This window comes from Notolabrus celidotus, chromosome 10 (assembly GCF_009762535.1).
Source record: "Notolabrus celidotus isolate fNotCel1 chromosome 10, fNotCel1.pri, whole genome shotgun sequence".
Classification (NCBI taxonomy): Eukaryota; Metazoa; Chordata; class Actinopteri; order Labriformes; family Labridae; genus Notolabrus; species Notolabrus celidotus.
In genome coordinates this window covers 16,893,599-16,913,516 of record NC_048281.1, presented here as the reverse complement: position 1 = coordinate 16,913,516, position 19,918 = coordinate 16,893,599, and the positions used below count along the sequence as shown (strand labels likewise).

Genomic DNA, 19,918 nt, shown 5'->3' with positions numbered 1-19,918 from the left:
AGCATTAAAAGTTCTGTGAGAATCAACTAAAAGCCTAGCTAATTCAGTGTTTCTTTTAATGTAGACTTAAAAACATCTGCAGATTCTGCAGAGCGCAGGGATATCGGCAGAGTGTTCCAGAGCCTAGGGGCTACAGGCTCTGTCACCGCGAGTGCTGAGGTGTGTACGTGGAACAGTGAAAAGGTGTAACATGTTGGACCTGAGTGGGCGAGGTAGCTGGTAGGGGTGAATGAGTTCTGACAAGTATTCTGGAGTCTGACCTTGTAGGGATCTGTGAGTAAGTGTGAGTATTTTGTACTGGATTCTACAGGTGATGGGGAGCCAGTGAAGGGATTTAAGTACCAGGGTGAAGCTCTGGGTAATGGCTAATCTCATATGTATATACATCACTGCTATAATGCTTGACTACCCAGATGTAAACAAGCACGGATAAAAGAGGGAATCTGTGCAGCGCAGTTTAGCGGTATTATGATCTAGAAAATGGAGATAATGATGTATATAGACTGGGTTGACCGAAGCAATGTGTAACCAGCACAGGAATGTGGATGTCAACCTGCAAAGAAGACCTAAAGCTGGTGATGCTAGCTCTTCTAGTCTTAGCGGCATTCGGCAAACCAATTTTGACTCAGTGATTTAGTTGTGTTGAATACATTTGCCTATTTTTGACTGTTTTTGAAGTGTTCTCTTACATTTAAACTAGTTGGTAAGTTAGTATTTCAATTTCTGTTTAAAGGAGTAGGAATGTAATTGTTTTGTAACGTCCCTTGTGTCTAATCTTTCTTATCATTATTTGACTCTTTCACTCCAACACGGTAACCTCAACTAAAAAAACAGGAAAGGTATACACATCTCTGACATAACCAAGGGGAACATAGGGCCTATAAAAAAGGACATATTCTGTAAGTCACGAATACACTCCCTCCCGCTCCCTCCACTCAACCTCTGCTGGACCATCCCATCGTCACGCCCTCAGTACCATGGGTGCCCGAGCCTTCAGCTGCTCAGCACCCAGACTCTGGAACTCCCTCCCCCCACACATAAGACAGTCAGACTCCATAACATCATTCGAATCTCAACTTAAAACTCACCTGTTCAAACTGGCATATTCCCTTTAGATGAACTCTGTGCACTTCACTTGTTTTTAATTTATTTCTTATTTTTATTTTATATTATTACTTAGTCTGTTAGTTTTAATGATGTTTTAATGATGAATGTTTTTTATTGTATTCCCTGTAAGGCGACCTTGGATGACTTGAAAGGCGCCTCCAAATAAAATGCATTACTATTATTATTATTATTATTTAAGTCAGTAACAAACTGCCAAGATGCAATATCATAATATTCATCCTAACAATACGGTAGGGAATCTTAACTCTGTATCGTGTCACCACACAGTATATCATATTGCCAATACCCAGGTCTGGCCAGATGCAAACTTACTAGCATCTACTTTCAGTTCTCACACAGGAAAAAGCATCTTGCACAGTTCAATTCTTACGTCTCATTGATTTGAAAAGGGAACCCTGATGAACTGGGAACACTGATGGACGCAGTACAAAATGTTAACGACCTCTTGGGATGGAGTGAAAGTATTGCCTCATTAACTATAGAAAGAGGGTGAAAGTGAGCCCTGCCTCACTCATGGGGCACCCATCCCTCAGCACCCTCCTTACATAACGCCGTTACCATCTGTTTCCATCCCCCGTCCAAATGTGCTGATGTTACAACTAAGGTAGCTTACAATAGAGCCGTGACACTCAACAAGTTTCCTGGAGAGGAACCTAATGACATCCTGAGCTGGCAGGAGATATGGATAACCTTCCTGTCCCTGCTCTGTGGGGAGACTCTGTCATCACTACAGAATGCTCCTGACTGGAGCCCGAGCTGAATGCTTATATAACTCCCGTTTACAGTATTTTGGCGTGGGGATAGGTCTATCAAAAAAACACAAGGCCTAAAAATATGTTACTGTACAACACGCAAAATAATCTCAAAGCTTTTTCTTAATAATGCTTGAATTACATATTTTACTGTTTTTGCTCAATATTCAATTTTAGAAGTTAGGAAATAAGCAAAGCCTGCAGATTTTTGTGGTTCCTTTTTTAGTTTTATTTTTTAAAATATGTAAAAACATGATTAGCTTCAGCTTCACTGTGTTAAGTTTATCGTTCTAAATTTCAAGGTTCCTGTGTTCCCAGAGGGGGATATTGACAAGGCAGTTTGAAACATCAACCCACTGTGGACATATCAATGTCTTAAGAGAGTTAGGACGCTAATAGCCATAGCTAATTGATTTCAACGTATTGACCAAGCGTAACATGCACTGAATATTTGATCTAACAATAATAACATTGTTAGGAACATGAAACCCTTTGGAAGATCTTCTAAAAGTGAGCACAAAAGGAGCCACTGAGCATAGACCATAAGAACATTCAATTCTCCCTGTGTTTTCTGCTAATGAGCAAAGTTAAAATGTTTAAAAGTTGAACTCACATGGTGAACATAGTTAATATTTCACTTGCTTGACATCAATACCCTCAGTCATCACGAGTGGGCTAAGATAAGAACTTGGCTTTGGTGCCACATTGTGGGTAATGCTTCCTTACAGAGCAGCTAGCTTGGTTGTTGACTCCAAATCTGTTTTTAGGCATCAACTAAAAATTTAAGATCAACTTAAGTCAGATTTTACAACATGCTAAGTGAGTAAACATGGAAACACATATATCTGAAGGACACAGTCATATATGAGGGGAGGCTGACATCCACACACAACCACATTTGTTTTAGTTCAGAGGACATGTCACTGCTCATTCAGGAGGCTTCATCAGCTCTATCGATTCATGGCTCTTGGTTTTTCTCACCTCTGCCCACAAGAGAGTGGGCAGGGTCACATGACAGTCATATGGGAATTATTGTGGCTACAGAGAGTCAGTGTAGCAGCATATGAAGGAAAATGGAGATAGGGTTGTAAACTGCTAATATGTGGTGATGCAGCCTACCTTCTTTTTGTTCCTGTTTCCTGGTTCATTTCAAAAGCTTTTGCCTTGTTTGTCCAAATTTGTTACAAAATGAGGGTCCCTATTTTTCATTTATGTATAATTACAGCTGGGACATGATCCAAGGTGTTTTCTCCTTGACACAGGGACCTGTTGGCTTTTTTCCTTCTATTTCATGACTTCATATATTTCTGCTTAAAAAAGGTAGGGTATTGGGGGGACAGGTGTCGATCAGCTTTAGTGTCTAGAACAGTGGTTCTCAAAGTGGGAGCCGCCAGGGGTCGCTAGGGGTGCCTCAGAAAATTGGAGGGAAGGGAAAAGAATACAATCTAATTTTATTTATTTTTTACAACACGTTTGTTAATAATTTCCTTTGCTAAACAAATGTAATAAATATTGAAAAGTGAATAAAAGTAAGAAAATACATTCTAAAAGTTGATGTTCCTGTACATATTTTGAAGCCTTGTCTGTGGGTTTGCAAAGGGGGTCCCCAGTCAGACGCTAATGCTGTTTGGAGAGCCTTGACATGGTAAAGTTTGGGAACCCCTGGTCTTAAAGACTACCAAAGTACAAGCACAGGGTGCTATGAGAAGTTTCTTGAACATTTAATGTTCTTCTTTTACAATGTCTGCTTTTATTTATGCTATTTCTCTCTTCTGTGTTGTCGCAGTGTTTTTGCCAGCTTTATTTCTACTCATTCTCACCAGAACCTAACCCTTAAACTTGTCTTTAAAAGGCTCACAGTGCTGTCTTGATGTCTCCCCTGAGACAGTTTCAAACAAATTCAAACCATAAACATGGGACTCTGATAACTCATACAAAGCCATAATGTCATCCTAACAACTTGAAGCGGTCTAAAAGACTCTTGTATGGCTTTTAAGCATGAATGATTCAAAGAGTTACTCCTACATGGGACTCCTCACTAGCGAGCAGCTCGAAACAGAAGACATTTTATGTTGACAGAATTTTTCTAACACTAAGGGAGAACTTATCTCTTTATCCTAGTTATTGGGCTGGTCTGTAGCTGAATGTGAAATGTTAGGACAAGACAATCAACTGAGCTAAGTTGCCGTTTCGAGTGACAAAGATGACAATTCGTACAATCTTGTTCAAAGTGAAGGGTAAAATGGAGCATGAGATTAACAGCCATACAAGAAGCGTTCTGGACTTTGAATTGGACATTTTGTGATGAAAAGGCAAACCTCTCGGACCCTCAGGTTGATTTAAATTCTTGAGCTGTGGGTATTCAATAGAATGAAGCCTGAGAGGTAGGCTATGGAGCCTTACATGTGAAGCCTGGCTGTATTTTATATATTACAAGATAGTAAGCAGCTTGGTTTGAATCTGGAGTTTCAGAAAACCTCTGGCAAAACCATAAATGTCAGATTTCTATAAATACCCCACAATCTAAATAAGCGTCACGGCTTATGAAAGCTAGTTCTTACTGCTGCATTTCCATTGGGGGAACTTTACCCTGCTACTGGGAGCTTTAAGAGGCATACAGTGTTTCCACTCTAAGTAAGGGATAATGACCACCCGCTCACTATACATCATCACACTCATTACCCAGCAACCTACAAAATACCAGTTAAACAAGTTGATAGAAATATAAATTAAAAGATGATTTAATCAATTTAAAATTATGTTTTTATTTATATTGCTAACAAAATATTCCCTTCGCTTTGTAGTTGGTGTTGTGAAATAACACACCATTGCTATGAGGTATTGACCAGAATCAAGTATTAAACATAGCTGGGTAATAAGGGTTCTTGGTAAAATACTGGTGCCTCTTTCCTCTAAAAGGTTCCTGCTAAAGAGGGGAAGTAGCAGTCTACTCTCTGAAAGTACAAGGAGATGTTTCACATGTCAGCATGCTATTTTGTCACAACGGCTTAAGACCAGGAAGGAAACAGGGACATCAAGGAGGAACCTTTATTTCCATGAATGGTACCTCCTGGGACTTAATGTCTTGTGTACGTTCGGTGTAAATGTGACTTCTGCAACATACATAATTAACATAATTAACATTCATGTGAGCCCTGTCAGGTGTTTGTTAAGGTATAATTTTTCATCAATGCAAAAGTGTTTTCATAGCTGGCAAATGTCATACAGTTTGAAAGAGAAGGATTTCAGAGTGATGGAGACTTTCAATAAAATTCAGGTTCCAACATAAATTTGTGATTCTATCAGACAATCTATCAAGCATTGTACCCAGGCGGTAAAAAGGAATCTCTCAGGACCAAACAGTGTATCTTTCTGCCGAGTAATTTGTACCTATTGTGTCTTGTTTTGGGTCTTAGGGCAGGTCGGAGCTGCTGAGTGGTGTGTTTTAGATGGCAGCTCAGGGAAAGAGGGATTACTCTCTTCCAGGCTCAATATTGTGCTCGCTGACACCTGCAGGTTTGTTGTCTGCTGTCGAAAGCGGATCATAATTAGCCCCGAAAATGTCCAAAAGTCACTTTTTACATGCTGCTATTACTGGTATATACGGCTAGGCTATGTGGAAATGTTCTACTAGAGTATTTCAATAAAATGCTAAAAATATGAATAATTTTTGAAAGCTAGTGTTCACAAATCATTTGCAGTTTGAGTTAAAGTCAAAGCACACAAGGCATTAAATTGCTCTCATGCCCTGGTGTTATCTGAGGGCTGCTTTAAAGCAAAGACAATGGAAAGGTCATATTTTAAGTGCGATGTGTGCAAGTAGTCAAGACTGTTTCTAATCTAAAGTCACATCATATGTTTAACTCCCCCATCTACCCACAGGTCCCCTCTCTGAAGCACTGTCACAAGCAATCAATTCTGATTAGTAATGTTAGCAGCGGACACAGGCATTCACTCGCACATGAGCGGATACACACACGCATGCACACGCGCACATTTACATACACGCATACACACACACGGAGAGGCACAAGCTGAATGCCAGTGCCTTGGAGGAATTCATGCTGAGTGAAGTGGATAGCTGGGCTCTGGTTAGACAAGAGACGCTGAGTGCCTCCAATCAGGGAGGAGCCTGATTGACATTTACACCTACTGACACACATCCAAATAAACACATACATGGAGAATATTCTGCTTTTCTACAAGACTCAAGACAAAAATAACTATTCTATTATAAATTTAACATTTCCTATAAGACAGGCTTATGTAAACCCTCACTCCCGGTGTATACATGTAAAAACAATAAATAATGTACTATTTTTTAGTGGTTGGAGGAAAAAAGCTTGCAACATGATTGGATGTTACACAGAGCATGCCAGGGAAGTGAATCATAATCTGTAGCGCTTAATTAGTGTCTAGGAGATGTAGAGCGCTAATTTAATGAATCATCTCAATTTCAGGCTTCCACTTCATGGAACTGCCCTTTTGTTAAAAGAGCCAGAAAATCATTGTTTTAGGAAATGGTGCCAACCTAATAACTGTGCATATACTTCATTCAGATAAAATAGTGGTGTAGGGTAATGGATGACTTCTTTATTTCTCTACCCCCACTGCAAAACTATTCAAAGTACTTTCATGTCATGGTATTTTTAGCAAGGTTTGTCAAACACTCACTTTGATCTGACTTTGTAGGGGACGTCGGGCTTATCTTCTCAGTAGAGTTGTCACTCTCCTCATCCACGACGTAATCGAAATTCAAGATAAACATCATCACCACGCCCTCTTCATTTTTCACCGGGATGACGTGGATGTTGCACTGAAAGTCAGAGCCTGAAAGGGAAACACAGCGTCAATGCCAAGAAGCTGAATCATACCTTCCTATCAGCTTTTTGTCTTAATTTGACCTGAACCTGTGGAGAAAAAAATATCAAGTTAACATGTATTGTCACTGAGGCCATTATTGTAAACATTTATTAATGAAAAATGACTCACACCTCCCTCTGGTTTCATATGAATGTTGGGAGAAAACACAGAGAAGTTGATCCGATTTAAAGGTCAATGCCTGCATGTCAGAACAAATGAAAGGGTTTGAGATAAAAATAAGTAAGCCCAGGGGTTAAATGTGCTCGTGTGTCCCTATACATATGCCACGTGTGTTTTAATGAGCAATACATAGCATAAAAATGAGTAAGCTAGCAGAGGTTGGACAAATGTGATGCAAGAGCCCTAGTGTGGTGCAGACAGCAGGGTTTAGCCGAATAGATCAAACAGGCAGGGCAGATTACAGCCAATTTAGAGGATTGCAATGCGCTCATAGGAATAATTACTCGAGCTGAGAACCGTGTGAGGCAGTGGAGCGGAAAACAATCCTTGATCTAAACTTAGGCTGGAGCCCCTGAGTATCCTGATTTCTCAACTGCAGTCACTGGTTATAGCTGCGTTAGTGAAAGCTATTATTGATGCCTGCGGGCACATGTACACAACAATGAAAGTTTGTACTTACTGGGCTCCAAACAACAACACATTAGGCGCTGTACAGCAAGGGTGATACGTCTCTTAGACTGCTCAGATTTTCAGCACAATAATCAGACACAACTTAAGTATACTTACAAAAAAGTTTCACAGATTTTTACAGAAAAATACACTGAGAATAGTTTGCCTTCGTCATCTGGCTAAATCACAATGCAAGTATGGAAATATATCTGTCCCTTTGTCACTCTCAGGCCTGTCTATCTCTCTGTCTGGCTTGCTGTGTCGCCCCTCCTCACAGAGGACACATATTACCGCCGTTCGCTGTAATCTCCGCAGGGCTCACAGACACCCTGCCAGCAGCATTCATTAGCAGTAGACTTGCTGTCTGACTAAATATAACAAACTCGGGCTGCCTCAACATGCCAGAGTTCTGTTGGAAGGATTTCTGCATAAAATCTCCCAGAAGGATTGCAGCATTGTCACCGCTGGGGAATATGATAATGTGGCTTTAATACAAGAGGTGACATCAAAAAATGTACAGCGCTTGAGAGTGACGGTAGAATTAACTGGGAATCATTTACATAACATAGGCTTGTGTGTGTGTGTGGATAAAAAGACCACTCAGCACCCATCTTCTCTGGTGTGATGGGTGCCTGGAAATGCTGTGATGTAAGGTAAAAGAGCTATGCTAGGAGAGCTGAGGGACTGTGAGTCCTTCCTTCAACAGAAAATCCCCTTTTTCATAAAAAGCACTTTTGTGCATTTCCCAGAAATCCTTCACTTAATTCTACATTGTCCTTTCTATAAAAAGAAACAGTTTGGACTCTGACTTTGTTCTGTTTGATTTAACTGTATGCTTATTTTTCAGAGTGGAAGAAAATCTGAGCGCGTGCTGTTCAGATCGACTTTTAATTATCTGATAAATCCTGCGGGAATTAGATTAGTTTGTGACTAACACTTAAAATCTACCTCCAAAAATAATACTTTTGATGCTATTTGAGGATATTTTTTGCCTCATTTAAAAGTAGACACTGGAGAGGACAGTGATTAGGGAATGACTTCCAATAAAGTCCCACAAATGGAATCAAACTTACTTTTGAATTCAAGTTGAATACGAGAGATTCAGCATGTCTAATGTTGGATTTCTAACCACTCATTTTTGACAACAAGAATGTGCTGATGATACTCTTTCCTAAAAACCTAATTATTGTTTCAAATATCTCATAAGCACTACTGTATAGATCTAGCTCATATTTTCTGCTGAGACACTCTGAAAAGGACACAAACAAGCTATACATTTTAAATATGCTGCTGTGTAGTCTTTAGATTCTGTCTTTTTTAGTCTTGAGGGCAACACAACAAAACACCTTCCTGTGCTGCTTTAACCTCATAAAGCAAAGCAGATGTGATTTATTTTTATTTTTGAGAATATGTATATTCAGCATTTCTTCTCAATATATCAAAACAGATGCAGATATCATGTCTCTCAGGCGTTTTTTTAAAGTTTTCGAAGTATAGCATAACTGGTGCATTAAATATTTACTGCCTAACTCCACTAGATGCATCCTGGAGCATATGAACTATTATTTTTTTGCTAACAGCACTATGGTTTAGCATCTACATGGTTGCATGCTGACATGCTCATTCTCTGGAGCATATTTCTTTACATATTTCAGACAGTGTAAGCAGTAGAAATGCTTTGAAAAATACATGCCATGAGCTCCAAAGCTGCCCATTTGAAAAGGAAAAATAGGAGTTAAATACCGAATAATTATATTTGTTCACACAATAGAGATCTAGGGTAAATTATTTAGCACTTTGTTCTGTGTACAGTCAATTCAGCAGAGATATTTCTGGGCTGGAGTTTCCCTCAGCAGATGGGGAAACAATAGTCATGCTTAAAGGCTAAACCATAGGGGTCCCCTCTCATCCAGTCTCCTGCTGAATGTCACCTCTACTGCAAGAGGATGAAAGGAAAGCTTTCTCTCAAACAGCCATGTTAAAGCAGCACAGACGGTAGAGGCATAAAACTTGATCTGATGAAATGTTCTTATAACAGTTTTCTTCATTACTTTGTTAACTTGCGTATTTGCCTGCAGAGCTCCTGGTAAACAAGGGGAACTTTTTGTGAATAAAACAGGGAGCGTCTTTCTACCCTCTATTTTACATCAGTGGCTGTGAGCCATGTGATGAGATAAAGTTATGTATGACCTCAGGGATGAAAAATAGGAACAACGGTGCGATTCATTTTTTTTCTGACATCAAACTTACTCTAAGAGCTAACTCAAACAGTGAACCCAAAACTCTGATTTCACATCATTTCTTCATACTTCTGTAACGATGCAAGACCATTTTCATCAGTTCGGGGGGTTTAGATCATGCAAGATCTACTACAAGGCCTGAAGTTTATGTGCAGCATCAAAAGAGAGTTACTGACGTTATAAACCAAGGTTTATAGTGAACCTAAACTAAATGTCAATTCAACAAATCTTAATGTTTCAAGCCGAATACCAGCAAAAGGATTCTACATGAATACAAATTAATTTCAGATGGGAAGACCCCGTTTCCTGGATGTGTAATGATCACCTCCTGCTGACTGACAAGCTGCCGTGGCAGACTTGACTTCTCAGTTGAAGTGTCATCATGATAAAAACATTCACACTCTTGGTGCAGGAGTTTTGGTCTGTCTTGGATCCACTGTGAATTAATATTTAATATAGCCTTTTTAAAATTTGTTGTAAAAGCTAAGTGTGCTTCACGTGGGACTCACAATTAATCATGTGAAATATTAAAGTGGAATAAAAACAGTGTCAGAACAGATGTCATGCACGCTGACATTACATGGGCGGAAGGAGCTATTTAATAAAGATAGAAAGTCTCATTCATGTCATCTTTTAGGATCCTCACCACCAATTTGTAAAGGGAAAGCTGCAGGGTACATTTAAAGGCATACACATTACTCATAAAGGAGTAAGGGCTGGGTTAAGAAAATTGTTTTTCAATTCATATTGATTTTTATTTTTATAATAAGACATCGATTCATAAAGTCTTGAGATCAATCTTTTAAAATATCCATTTTCCCTTGTCTCGTGAGACCAGCCTTTGCGAAATGAGATCTGGCCACGTGAGCGGTTGGTACTTCAGAACAAACATGCCTGGATGTTGGGTTTGCTGAAGGCACTGAAAAACCTGAAAGCACAAACCTCAACAACATAGACTACCTGGATGAAAGCAAGACTATAAGCAAGGTGTTGTGATGATTCTAACATGGTTGTGGCTTTTTAGTTAGTTTCTTTTGTGGAGTCTCTCTCCTTCTCTCAGAGATTGGGCGGCTCCTCCCACACCTGCACCTTAACACCTTCACACCTGCACCTGATTATTCCCGCATCTGAAGTGGTATCTTGGCCTGTTCTCTCGTGAATTTGCTAGTTTGCTATCGAGTGTTCCAGCTTTGTGCTTTTTACCTGTGACTAACCCTGCTGTCTCTGTTTCTCCAGTGCCGCCACGAGCCCCTAGTGCTTTTTCCCTATCGCTGCCACACTGCCTCACTCTCTACCTGGATTTATTCACCAGCCTCCACCTCTATTCCTCACGCCTTGGACCCTGGATCCCTTCCCTGCTCCCTTTGTTCCATACAATAAATTCACTGAACTGCGTCCTCTGCCTCCGGCTGTGCTTTTGGGTCCACACTGTTACATCTGGTTTTCTAACCATCACAGATGTGCAAGAAATCTTGTGAAAATACCGCAAATCTCTGAAACCATTTCAAGAGGCATCTCCCTGATACACAATCCACAAAAACATAAAAACCGGAACAAACCTGTTACGTTACCAAACCATGATACATGTTATCAACGCTCCCAACCATGTCAGTCAAGTTGCCATCCCAAAACTTTATGCAGAGGGGAAAATGTGTTGCAACTACAAAGCCCAAGGCTTGTTCTGACAGTGCATTATGCATCAGTGTAAAATGATCAGTTAATCCTTTGAGCCAGAACTCAAAGGAACTGACATGAAGGGCTGTATCGATTTAAATTTACACCATGTGTATACTGTACGTCTATGTTTTATTATTCCACAACATAGTAAGTAGATGGGATGTAACATAATCATCATCTGGCCAGTGAAACACCACAATAAATGCAGGAATGCATGTGAACAGCCAAAAGTCCAGTACAGTATTTACTGGTTCCAGAGGAGACATTACATGCAGTCTAAAGCAGCCTCATCATATAAGTGTTCACAGTTTTACAGAACAGTTTGCGTGAGATTGTTTGAAAAATTTGACTTTCACAACTGCAGAGCGCGAGTGATACCCAGCTCTACAACAGACTGCTTCTAGCAAAGTGCTTACTCTGCGTTTTCTGAAGGTAAGCTGATCATTGTGCTGGTCCTCAATATGTCTTGCCTTTTTGCCCCAAACTCAGAACAAAAAACTTTTGTCTATTGTCATGAACAAACAACTATGATGGCTCAGGCTGACAAGTGCAAACATGCAGCAGTGGTACAAAAGATTTCCTCTTGGAGGCAAATTCAAAAACATGTCCAAAGCCACTGAAAAGCTGCCAATGAAAGAAGTGCTCCAAAAAACAACACAAATGCATTTACAGCAAGTACGCAGCAAGTACACTCACATGCAAAGTCATGGTAGCACATGGTTAAGTCACAGAACACTACATTATTGAATATGATGCTGTGGTTAAATCCAAATCATGCTGTTAAATGTTACTGCCACACACTTTTAGCTTATGAATGCCGATGTTCAGATGCCTTAATGTGTTTTTACTGTTGGTGAGGTCACTATGCCCGGGTTCAGCATGTGTGAACATTTTTTTAAATTGGTGAATTTGTCATTAATTCGCATGGTCCTTAACTGTACGGCCGTTTTCAGTGGGTTGCAGATGTGTGCCTGAAAAAAGAGAGAAGATGCGGCAAAAGTCTTTACTGTACCTCTATTCTGAAAGACAAGTTTCCTATGACTCACTGTGGTTGTAGTAATAGGGTTGTTTATTCACACTCCAACACAATAGGTGGTAATAATGCACCCACCAGTAATCTCAGGTCCTCCTCTTCCATCCAACTCACCCTCCCAGCTGCTTGCTTGACCACCATGGGGTCGAGAGCCTTCAGCCGCTCGGCCCCCCGCCTCTGGAACTCTCTCCCCCTGGACGTACAAAATTCCACGTCTCCCACCACCTTCAAATCCCGCCTAAAAACTCACCTTTTCCACCAAGCATACGCACTCTAATCCATTTCTTTGGGAGTGGAATGACGCCCCCTCCCTCTTTAATTTTTTCTAGTATTGCATTCTTTATTCTAATGTATGTATTTATCTACTGTTGATTATTACTTTAATCATTGCTCTTTTAAAAGGTGACCTTGGGTGTCCAGAAGGGCGCCTATAAATAAAATGAATTATTATAATTAAATTATTATTATTATTATTACCTTAATAATGGTTGACAACCACCAAAAGAAACAGGGGGTCAGAGTTGAGTTTCATTGGCTTTTGTTTTATAAGTTTCCAGCACTTTATTTTCCTATATATGTGACAAATGTTTTCTTGAGTCTGATTAACTTTTTGTGTTTTGTTAATTTATTCCGTTCATTATTTTGGACTGCAATGCTTTTAAGAAACCATCAATTTTAACATTTAACAAACTCTTTGAATTCTTGGAAGTCCTGCAAAGGTGATCGTTTCATCTTGTGCACACAAGAAATGTATCTAATGCAAGCAAGATTTAAAAAAAAGAAGATTACTTAATTTTAATCTTAATTGCTAATAACTTTTTAATAATTGATATTTTATAGGCTCTTGTTTGCTTTATATTTTTTTTGCACTGTCTACTTTGCTACTGTGACACTTGAATTTCCCCGTTGTGGGACGAATAAAGGACTATCTTATCTTATCTTATCTTATACAGTTTCTTTGCATTGAAGACAGTTTACCATTCAAATATCAGGCTCTGAAACCTTCCTCTTCCTCTGCACAACTCATCTCATCACAGCATATTACTGTCTAAACATGGCCATAGCTGCACCACATAGTTAAAATTAATGACAGTCGAGCAGTTCATGGCACTGAGTGTCCTTAACAGAGTGTTTCCCTGAGAGCCAAGAAATGTTATTTACACCTGCCTGAATGAATGGACACTGTATTAGGACTAGCTCCCTTTTCACCATGGAAATTTCATTAACTGTAGATTCTATTTCCATCATCAATTATTAAAAGACTGTAGCTTAATCAAGTGGTACTCTGGACACTCTAACACCGATGGCTCACTGTACGGGTCAAACAGAGTAGTAGTGGAACAGTAAGATGTTTTGAAGATACATTAATACTGGAGTAGCTGGTGTTTATAGTTTTGTAGTAATGCGACGACAGCTACATTTATATTTTTAATCTCATTTCAAAAAAGAGAAGCTCTTCCTCATTTCAACCCTGCTGTTCGATTTTGATGTATTGAGGCTTCATATTAATCTGCATAAGCTGATCTACTTTGGGGGGAAACATGAGTAATATTGTTGAGCACTGATTTTTATTTTTATATCTTCCTACCAGCGTGCTATCACACAACCCCAGCTTTAAACAGCACAGCCCCAGACTACTGCCTGGTAATAAGTCTTGTATAATGAAATCTGACATGTTTCTCTTTTAGGGCTATTCTGCTTAAGCCAATACACAACGTTACTGGGGCGTAGCCAATCGGGACTAGGGCATGTAGGGAGAGGCCATGCAAGCTAACCCTTTGTTTCCAGTCCTTGGCCCTTGTGGCAATATCTTGCCTAAGTGTGGCTGCTGTGAGCCACGCAGCCTGGCCTAATTTCATCTTCAATCAGCATCTCCAGAGCCATCAGGGATAACTAGCAAGCTCTGGCTCTACCACTACATCTCATTTGTGTTTATGTTTATCAATTCATGATATTTTTGCTCCATGATCTTTTATTCCGTGTAGTTCAGCACAAATGTCGGCGGATCGAATGCAATGGATGGTGAAAAATGTAAGTTAGAGTACAGTGAGTGATTAAGAGAAAAACACAGATGGTATGGAGAGAAATATTAGATTACCACCTCCAGTACAAGCATCCCATGAGATAAAAATAGCCTTTGGATGAGCATTCCTGTCCAATGCAAACTGAGAGGTGTATTGTTGTAGTGCTCAAAGCTCCATTTAATTATGTTATTTCATGTTGTACTGTACGTACAGCGCCTTGCAGGAGTCTTCCCCAGCTTTGAACTTTTACATACAGTGTGTTATCATTCTACGACTGCAATTAAAATGGATTTTCTTGGGTTTGTATTTCATGATCCAACACTAATAGGCCTCATTTTGAAGGGGGATGAGAAAATATTTCATTGTATTCAAAATGCCTTGAAAATAAAAATACAAAGAACTATGAGTGCTTTGCTTTGGAGACCCTAAACTAAGATCAAGAACAATCATTGGATTTTGATCATTTCTTTGATACATTGCAATATTACCCAATAATTTATCTCAGCTGTATCACAACCTTATGTTTTTGAAATGCTTGTAGAATATACAGTATTGCCCAATGGACAAGGTCTATAGTGGGTATAGCTTTACCACTATCATTATATCTAGTGATCTTCATGTATTTTTATTGCCCCTCCATACTCTCCTCTTTTAATCATTTAATTACCCTTTTTACAGTAAATTGACACGTGTATAAGTTGCACATTTAACACCTCTTTTTTCATCTAAAAGGTGGGCTGCATTCTAAACAGTGTGACCAATATAGCCACATGAAATGAACAGTGGTATTTCATTTTGTTACAGCATTTCTCCCAGAGGGTGGCGCTTAATAAGCTGAAGTATCATCACATACATGCACCACCAGGACCATCATTGGAGCTGCAAACCATCACCCACTACATGCAATGCAAAAATGCCCTGATTTGTTGTGTATTGATAGCAGACACCTGGTTGCATTAAGCATGCTGGGATGCATAGCCAGGCTAGAGTTACACCTTCTAACAGCTCTTCTTCTTCATTAGGTCATATCATGCATATTGAAGACAACAGAGGTACACTGTGAAGTAAATAAACCTTGTGCAGTGCTGGCTTGATCCTCAATATATACATCAATATTCATTTCAAGCTGTTTCATGACCAGCCACAAACTCCTCGCAGGAGCTTTAAGCTAACTTGTGCATCTAACAGATGTTTGTTAATCAAACATTAAAAAGCTCCACTGAGTCTGTTAGAATTCAGGTCGAAGCACCGTTAAATGGAAAGTCTAAAGTCATGCAAGGAACAGTATGGGAAGCAATGGTAGAGAAACATCCATTACACAAATGAATATGCAAATTTCCCTGACGCATGCAAGCCACATGTTCTGTTTTTAATTAGTAACATCTACCTGGACCAGCTGATTAGTATCTAACAAATGAAACCCGATGAAGAAAGCTCTGCGTGTGTTTCAGCTCAAACTGTGAGACACCAAAGAGTCCTTAGCATTATGAAAAATGGATGTGCTCCTTTGCGGGGTGGTCATCCAAGTGTCCTGCAGCAAATCTAGTGCAATGAAGCCCCTCTGTGTCCCCTCACTACACCCCTCAGCTGGAGGTGCGCGGCCTGTCAGTCCCCTCTGTGGGGAGTCACCTATGAAACCCAGCACCCACGGGTACCACATGTCCCCGGCTCATTCAGCACGGTTAGCTAAGCTGCTCACTGTTATGTACCCATTATCCATTTAACTTCTCTCGGCGCGGTGTCAGCTTCCTTTTGTTAAGACTCATTCAGGTACAAAGTATTATTACACTCTGTGGAATAGGATAGCTCTACAAAGCCATCAGAGAAAGCATTTATCTCATTGATAATGTATCATCCTGAAGACTGCGTGTGTGTTCGCTTTTCTAACAACCTGGCTACTTCACAAAATTTGAACAAAAATTGCCCTTGTGCTTAAGGCCTGTGCTGTGCTCCCACGGTCGCCATTGTTCCACCACTTTTAATATCCAAGCACACGCGTAAGCAGCTTAACTTTTTGCCTTTTCAGTGAAAAGAGCCGAAGCTTTGTTGCTCCCGATGTCACACAGCTTCCTCAAATCCTGATCTTCCTTTTTTTCCCACTGTAGCTATTGACAGGCAAGGAAAAGCAAACTACATTATGTCACTTTGCAATTCCTCAAGACCATATTTCCAAAAATAATTAAGAAATTTTGAGAAATTTAAAAGGAATTCTGATAATATATCAGAGACTTTCTGGTTTATTTTTTGGTATTTTTCCTTACCGTGTGATTTCAGGAGGGAGTTTAATACAAAGGATTAACTGATTTGCACCAGGGCTGATAAATTGAAATTCATTGAGATGAGGAGACATGGAATACATTCACTTTTCATCCATCACTCTCAATTTGGAAAGCGGCTAAGATCAATATAGCCATCGTTCTCAAGGATGCCATGAATCTTTCATTCCCTCCTATAGGAGCAGAGCGGGAGCGTGTGGAATGTATCCTCCAAACCAGTTTAATGCATTTACTCTGTAAGCTGCTCATTCCCAGTCACTGCACTGTCAGCCCTTGACATCTTTATTCATGAGCACACACGCTCACTGTAAATTCCTCTGAGGAGTATTAAGAGTTGTGTCTTGGAGCTGCGATGCACACCAGGGGAGGATTGTGAGCTGCGATGATGGTTGGAAGGTTCTTTAAAAAAATTACAGGCACACGCGTGCAGTACAGGAAGATGAGGAGCAGAAAAGAAGTTGCTTTAAAAATCTGACTTGTCAAAAACCAAGCCGCTCTCGCACTCGCAAAAAAGACCCTAGAGTGTTCGGTGTAATTGTCTGAGTTTCTGGAGCAATCTGTTTGAAGAGTAGAGCAGCTGCTTCTTGATTTCTTCTTGATTGGCAAAAACACAAAACAAAACAAAACCTCTGAAGGTTGCTGATGGTAGATTAAAAATGTATCCATGACCCAGAATCTATTCAAACGCACAATTAAAAATTAAAGCAGTAGCTCTATGATTAAATAAAATATTAGATTCCATATATTGTGTCTTTCACTTCTGACTCTACTGCCGTTTGGTCATGAAGGAAAAGTTTTTTCACCGTCAAGAATGAATTCAACGTAAATTTCAACAAAAATGTTGGCCTTGTATAAGCTACCTCTTTCACAAAACAACATCACGCTCTGTAAGAGGAGCACTTTTGGATTGATCCTGTACAGCTATGTCATGTTGGCCATAAAAAGCTCATGTGAGAGCATGGCAGGAGTCAGTCAATCCGGGGATTTATGCCACTGAGCGGTAACATCATATTAATTCCCTCTGACTCAGGATTGCTGTATCTGCTATGCACCATTCATACCAGGAGTGGGATTGGACAGAAATGAATGACAAACAAAAGATGCATTAAAAGGAAAGCATTTTGGTGGAGAGCTGTAGCCTACCATGTGAAGGGGAATTTTACAGATTACTGAATCATTGGACTGTCTATTGAATCTCCTGTACACCTTTACTAGACATTACACAGACAAAGATGAATCATGGCTTAAATATACAGGAAGGGATTTATTTTTAAGTCTAAGCAGATGTGAAATCTATGATAAACCATGAAAACACAAACCTTACTTAGCACCTCCTTTTGACAAGCAGGATCCATTTCAATTTTCATGTTAGATCCAAAACTATGGAACTATTTTGGCCACACTTTTTGTCACCCAGGCTCACAATGCTGTGAATCAGTGAAGGTGGCAAAAAGACTCCTGGAGCTTTTGAATGTTCTTAACACACTGACTGCTACACCTACTCTAAAAACATCAACACAGCTCCATTTTCATACTTCAAGATGTGGGAAAATCACTTGAGTTTCACATGTAGAAACAGGATCACATGTGAGTATGTTGAACATGTTTTTTAATTGCGACAGGAAAAACATATCATTGTTGATCTTTCTAGTAATGTCTGAAGCTCATTCGTATTCCTATTTTCTATACATACTCCATATTTAGAAAGATGTGATCACATGGGATCACACGTAAAAGCAGATGAAACTGTTTTTGTTCTGTAAGGGATTACATGGATAAGCATTGTTTTGTAAGAATAATATTTCCCTTTTTTGGTATAAGTATTGAAATTTCTATTCCTAACCCATCTGACGCATGAGGACGATCATATGTTTCTCTCAACTTTCACCAGGTACTTGAATATTGACAGCATAAACTGTTACAAAGCAGTTATTTCAGAGCTACCTTTACTGTTGTCCTCTGACTGTGTTCCTTGTAACTGATCCTGGCCAGTTACTCACAGACTGACAGGCCACACATAATGGAAGCAAGGACTTTCAGTATAGGTGCTTCCTCAGGAGCAGGGCATCACAAAAGAGCCCTCTCAGCTTACAGGCACACTGTGACAGCATCACTCTTCTGTCACATCACTGACTTACCATCCTTGCGGTAGTAGGTGATCTCCACCTTGCGCTCTTCGGATCCAAGCACGGCCTGGGACACCAGGCTGATGGCCTCTTTGTCAGTCAGGTCACCGTGGAGGAAGTCACAGGTGCAGGGCTTCTGCATGATGTCTGGTCTGGAGAAGCCAGTCATCTCGCAAAAGCCATCATTGCAGTATATGATCGCACAGTTCTCCACCCTGGCATTGGCTATCACAAATTTACGGTCTGAAATGAAAAGTAAAAATATGCACTGTAGGTTTACTGCATGTTGTGTTACATCTGACCTCAGGGTTTTCATCATTGTGTCAGCTTACAAGTATAATCACCATCAACATAAGTTAGCTGTCAACACACATTTATATTGACATTATGGACAATGTAAGCAATTCAGATTTTTTATTTTATTTTATGAAAGACAAAGTCTTATATAAACATTTTTTTGGACAGGATTACATTTTTTAATTCATTATGTATTAGAGCTATGTCAAAGCATTTACTTTGCAATATTCTATGAGCAGACAGGAGTCTACATCAAGAAAATACTTACTCTGACCCTCGAATTTCCGTATAATAATTCCAAGGAATGTGTTTTGTGGCGCAACGTGACCTCTTCTAACAGGCATGTTTGAGCACAGAATATCCCACGATCTCCACTAAAAGCTCCTTTACAAGTAAATCCCGAAGTTACAGATGTTGGCTCGTGGTGCTGGTCCCTGTGCCACAGATCATAATCGACGCGAGCACTCTTTCCACTTTCGACGACCTTCCTTACTTCCCACGAGGTCTTGTTTAGCCCGCTTGTATGCCTGAACGTGTGAATGCCTCCTCGCCGAAACGCAGGGAATCGGGGAGGATTGCTTGAGTTAGGTTCAGTTTGCAAAGCATTTCGCGATGTGGATGTGGATGGGGCTCGATCCTCCTGACGTCCTCTGTAGTGCTGTGTGGAGCGCATGCAGCGGACAGCGGTGGATATGCCAAGGGGAGTGACGTTGCTCCCAGGGGGCTTAGTTCCCTCCACCTAGCCTCTTGCACAAAGAGCCAGACCTTATCAAGATATACGCTCATTTAGAATCTCATGTACACCAGTTCGCTGTCCTATTTGAAAAAGACATATTTCTCAGATACTGTCGGTAAACTTTGCGTGAGGAGTG

At 40.0% G+C, this 19,918-nt stretch overlaps 1 protein-coding gene and 1 long non-coding RNA gene across 2 annotated transcripts in view; one reads left to right on the top strand and one right to left on the bottom strand.

The window, feature by feature from the left end:
• Positions 1–19,735, bottom strand: part of LOC117819735 (potassium voltage-gated channel subfamily H member 7-like) — a 58,924-nt gene extending 39,189 nt beyond the window's left edge. Inside the window, exons 1-3 of the mRNA XM_034693168.1 lie at positions 19,315–19,735; positions 18,762–18,992; positions 6,555–6,710 (exon numbers count right to left, since the gene is read on the bottom strand). Of these exons, the coding sequence (XP_034549059.1) occupies positions 6,555–6,710; positions 18,762–18,992; positions 19,315–19,390 (463 nt within the window). The 5' untranslated portion in view covers positions 19,391–19,735. The remainder of the gene's footprint in view (positions 1–6,554; positions 6,711–18,761; positions 18,993–19,314) is intronic.
• Positions 65–11,006, top strand: LOC117819736. Its single transcript, XR_004632609.1, has 2 exons — positions 65–159; positions 10,850–11,006. It is a non-coding gene; the product is annotated as an uncharacterized LOC117819736 (long non-coding RNA).
• Positions 19,736–19,918: the final 183 nt, after the last annotated feature.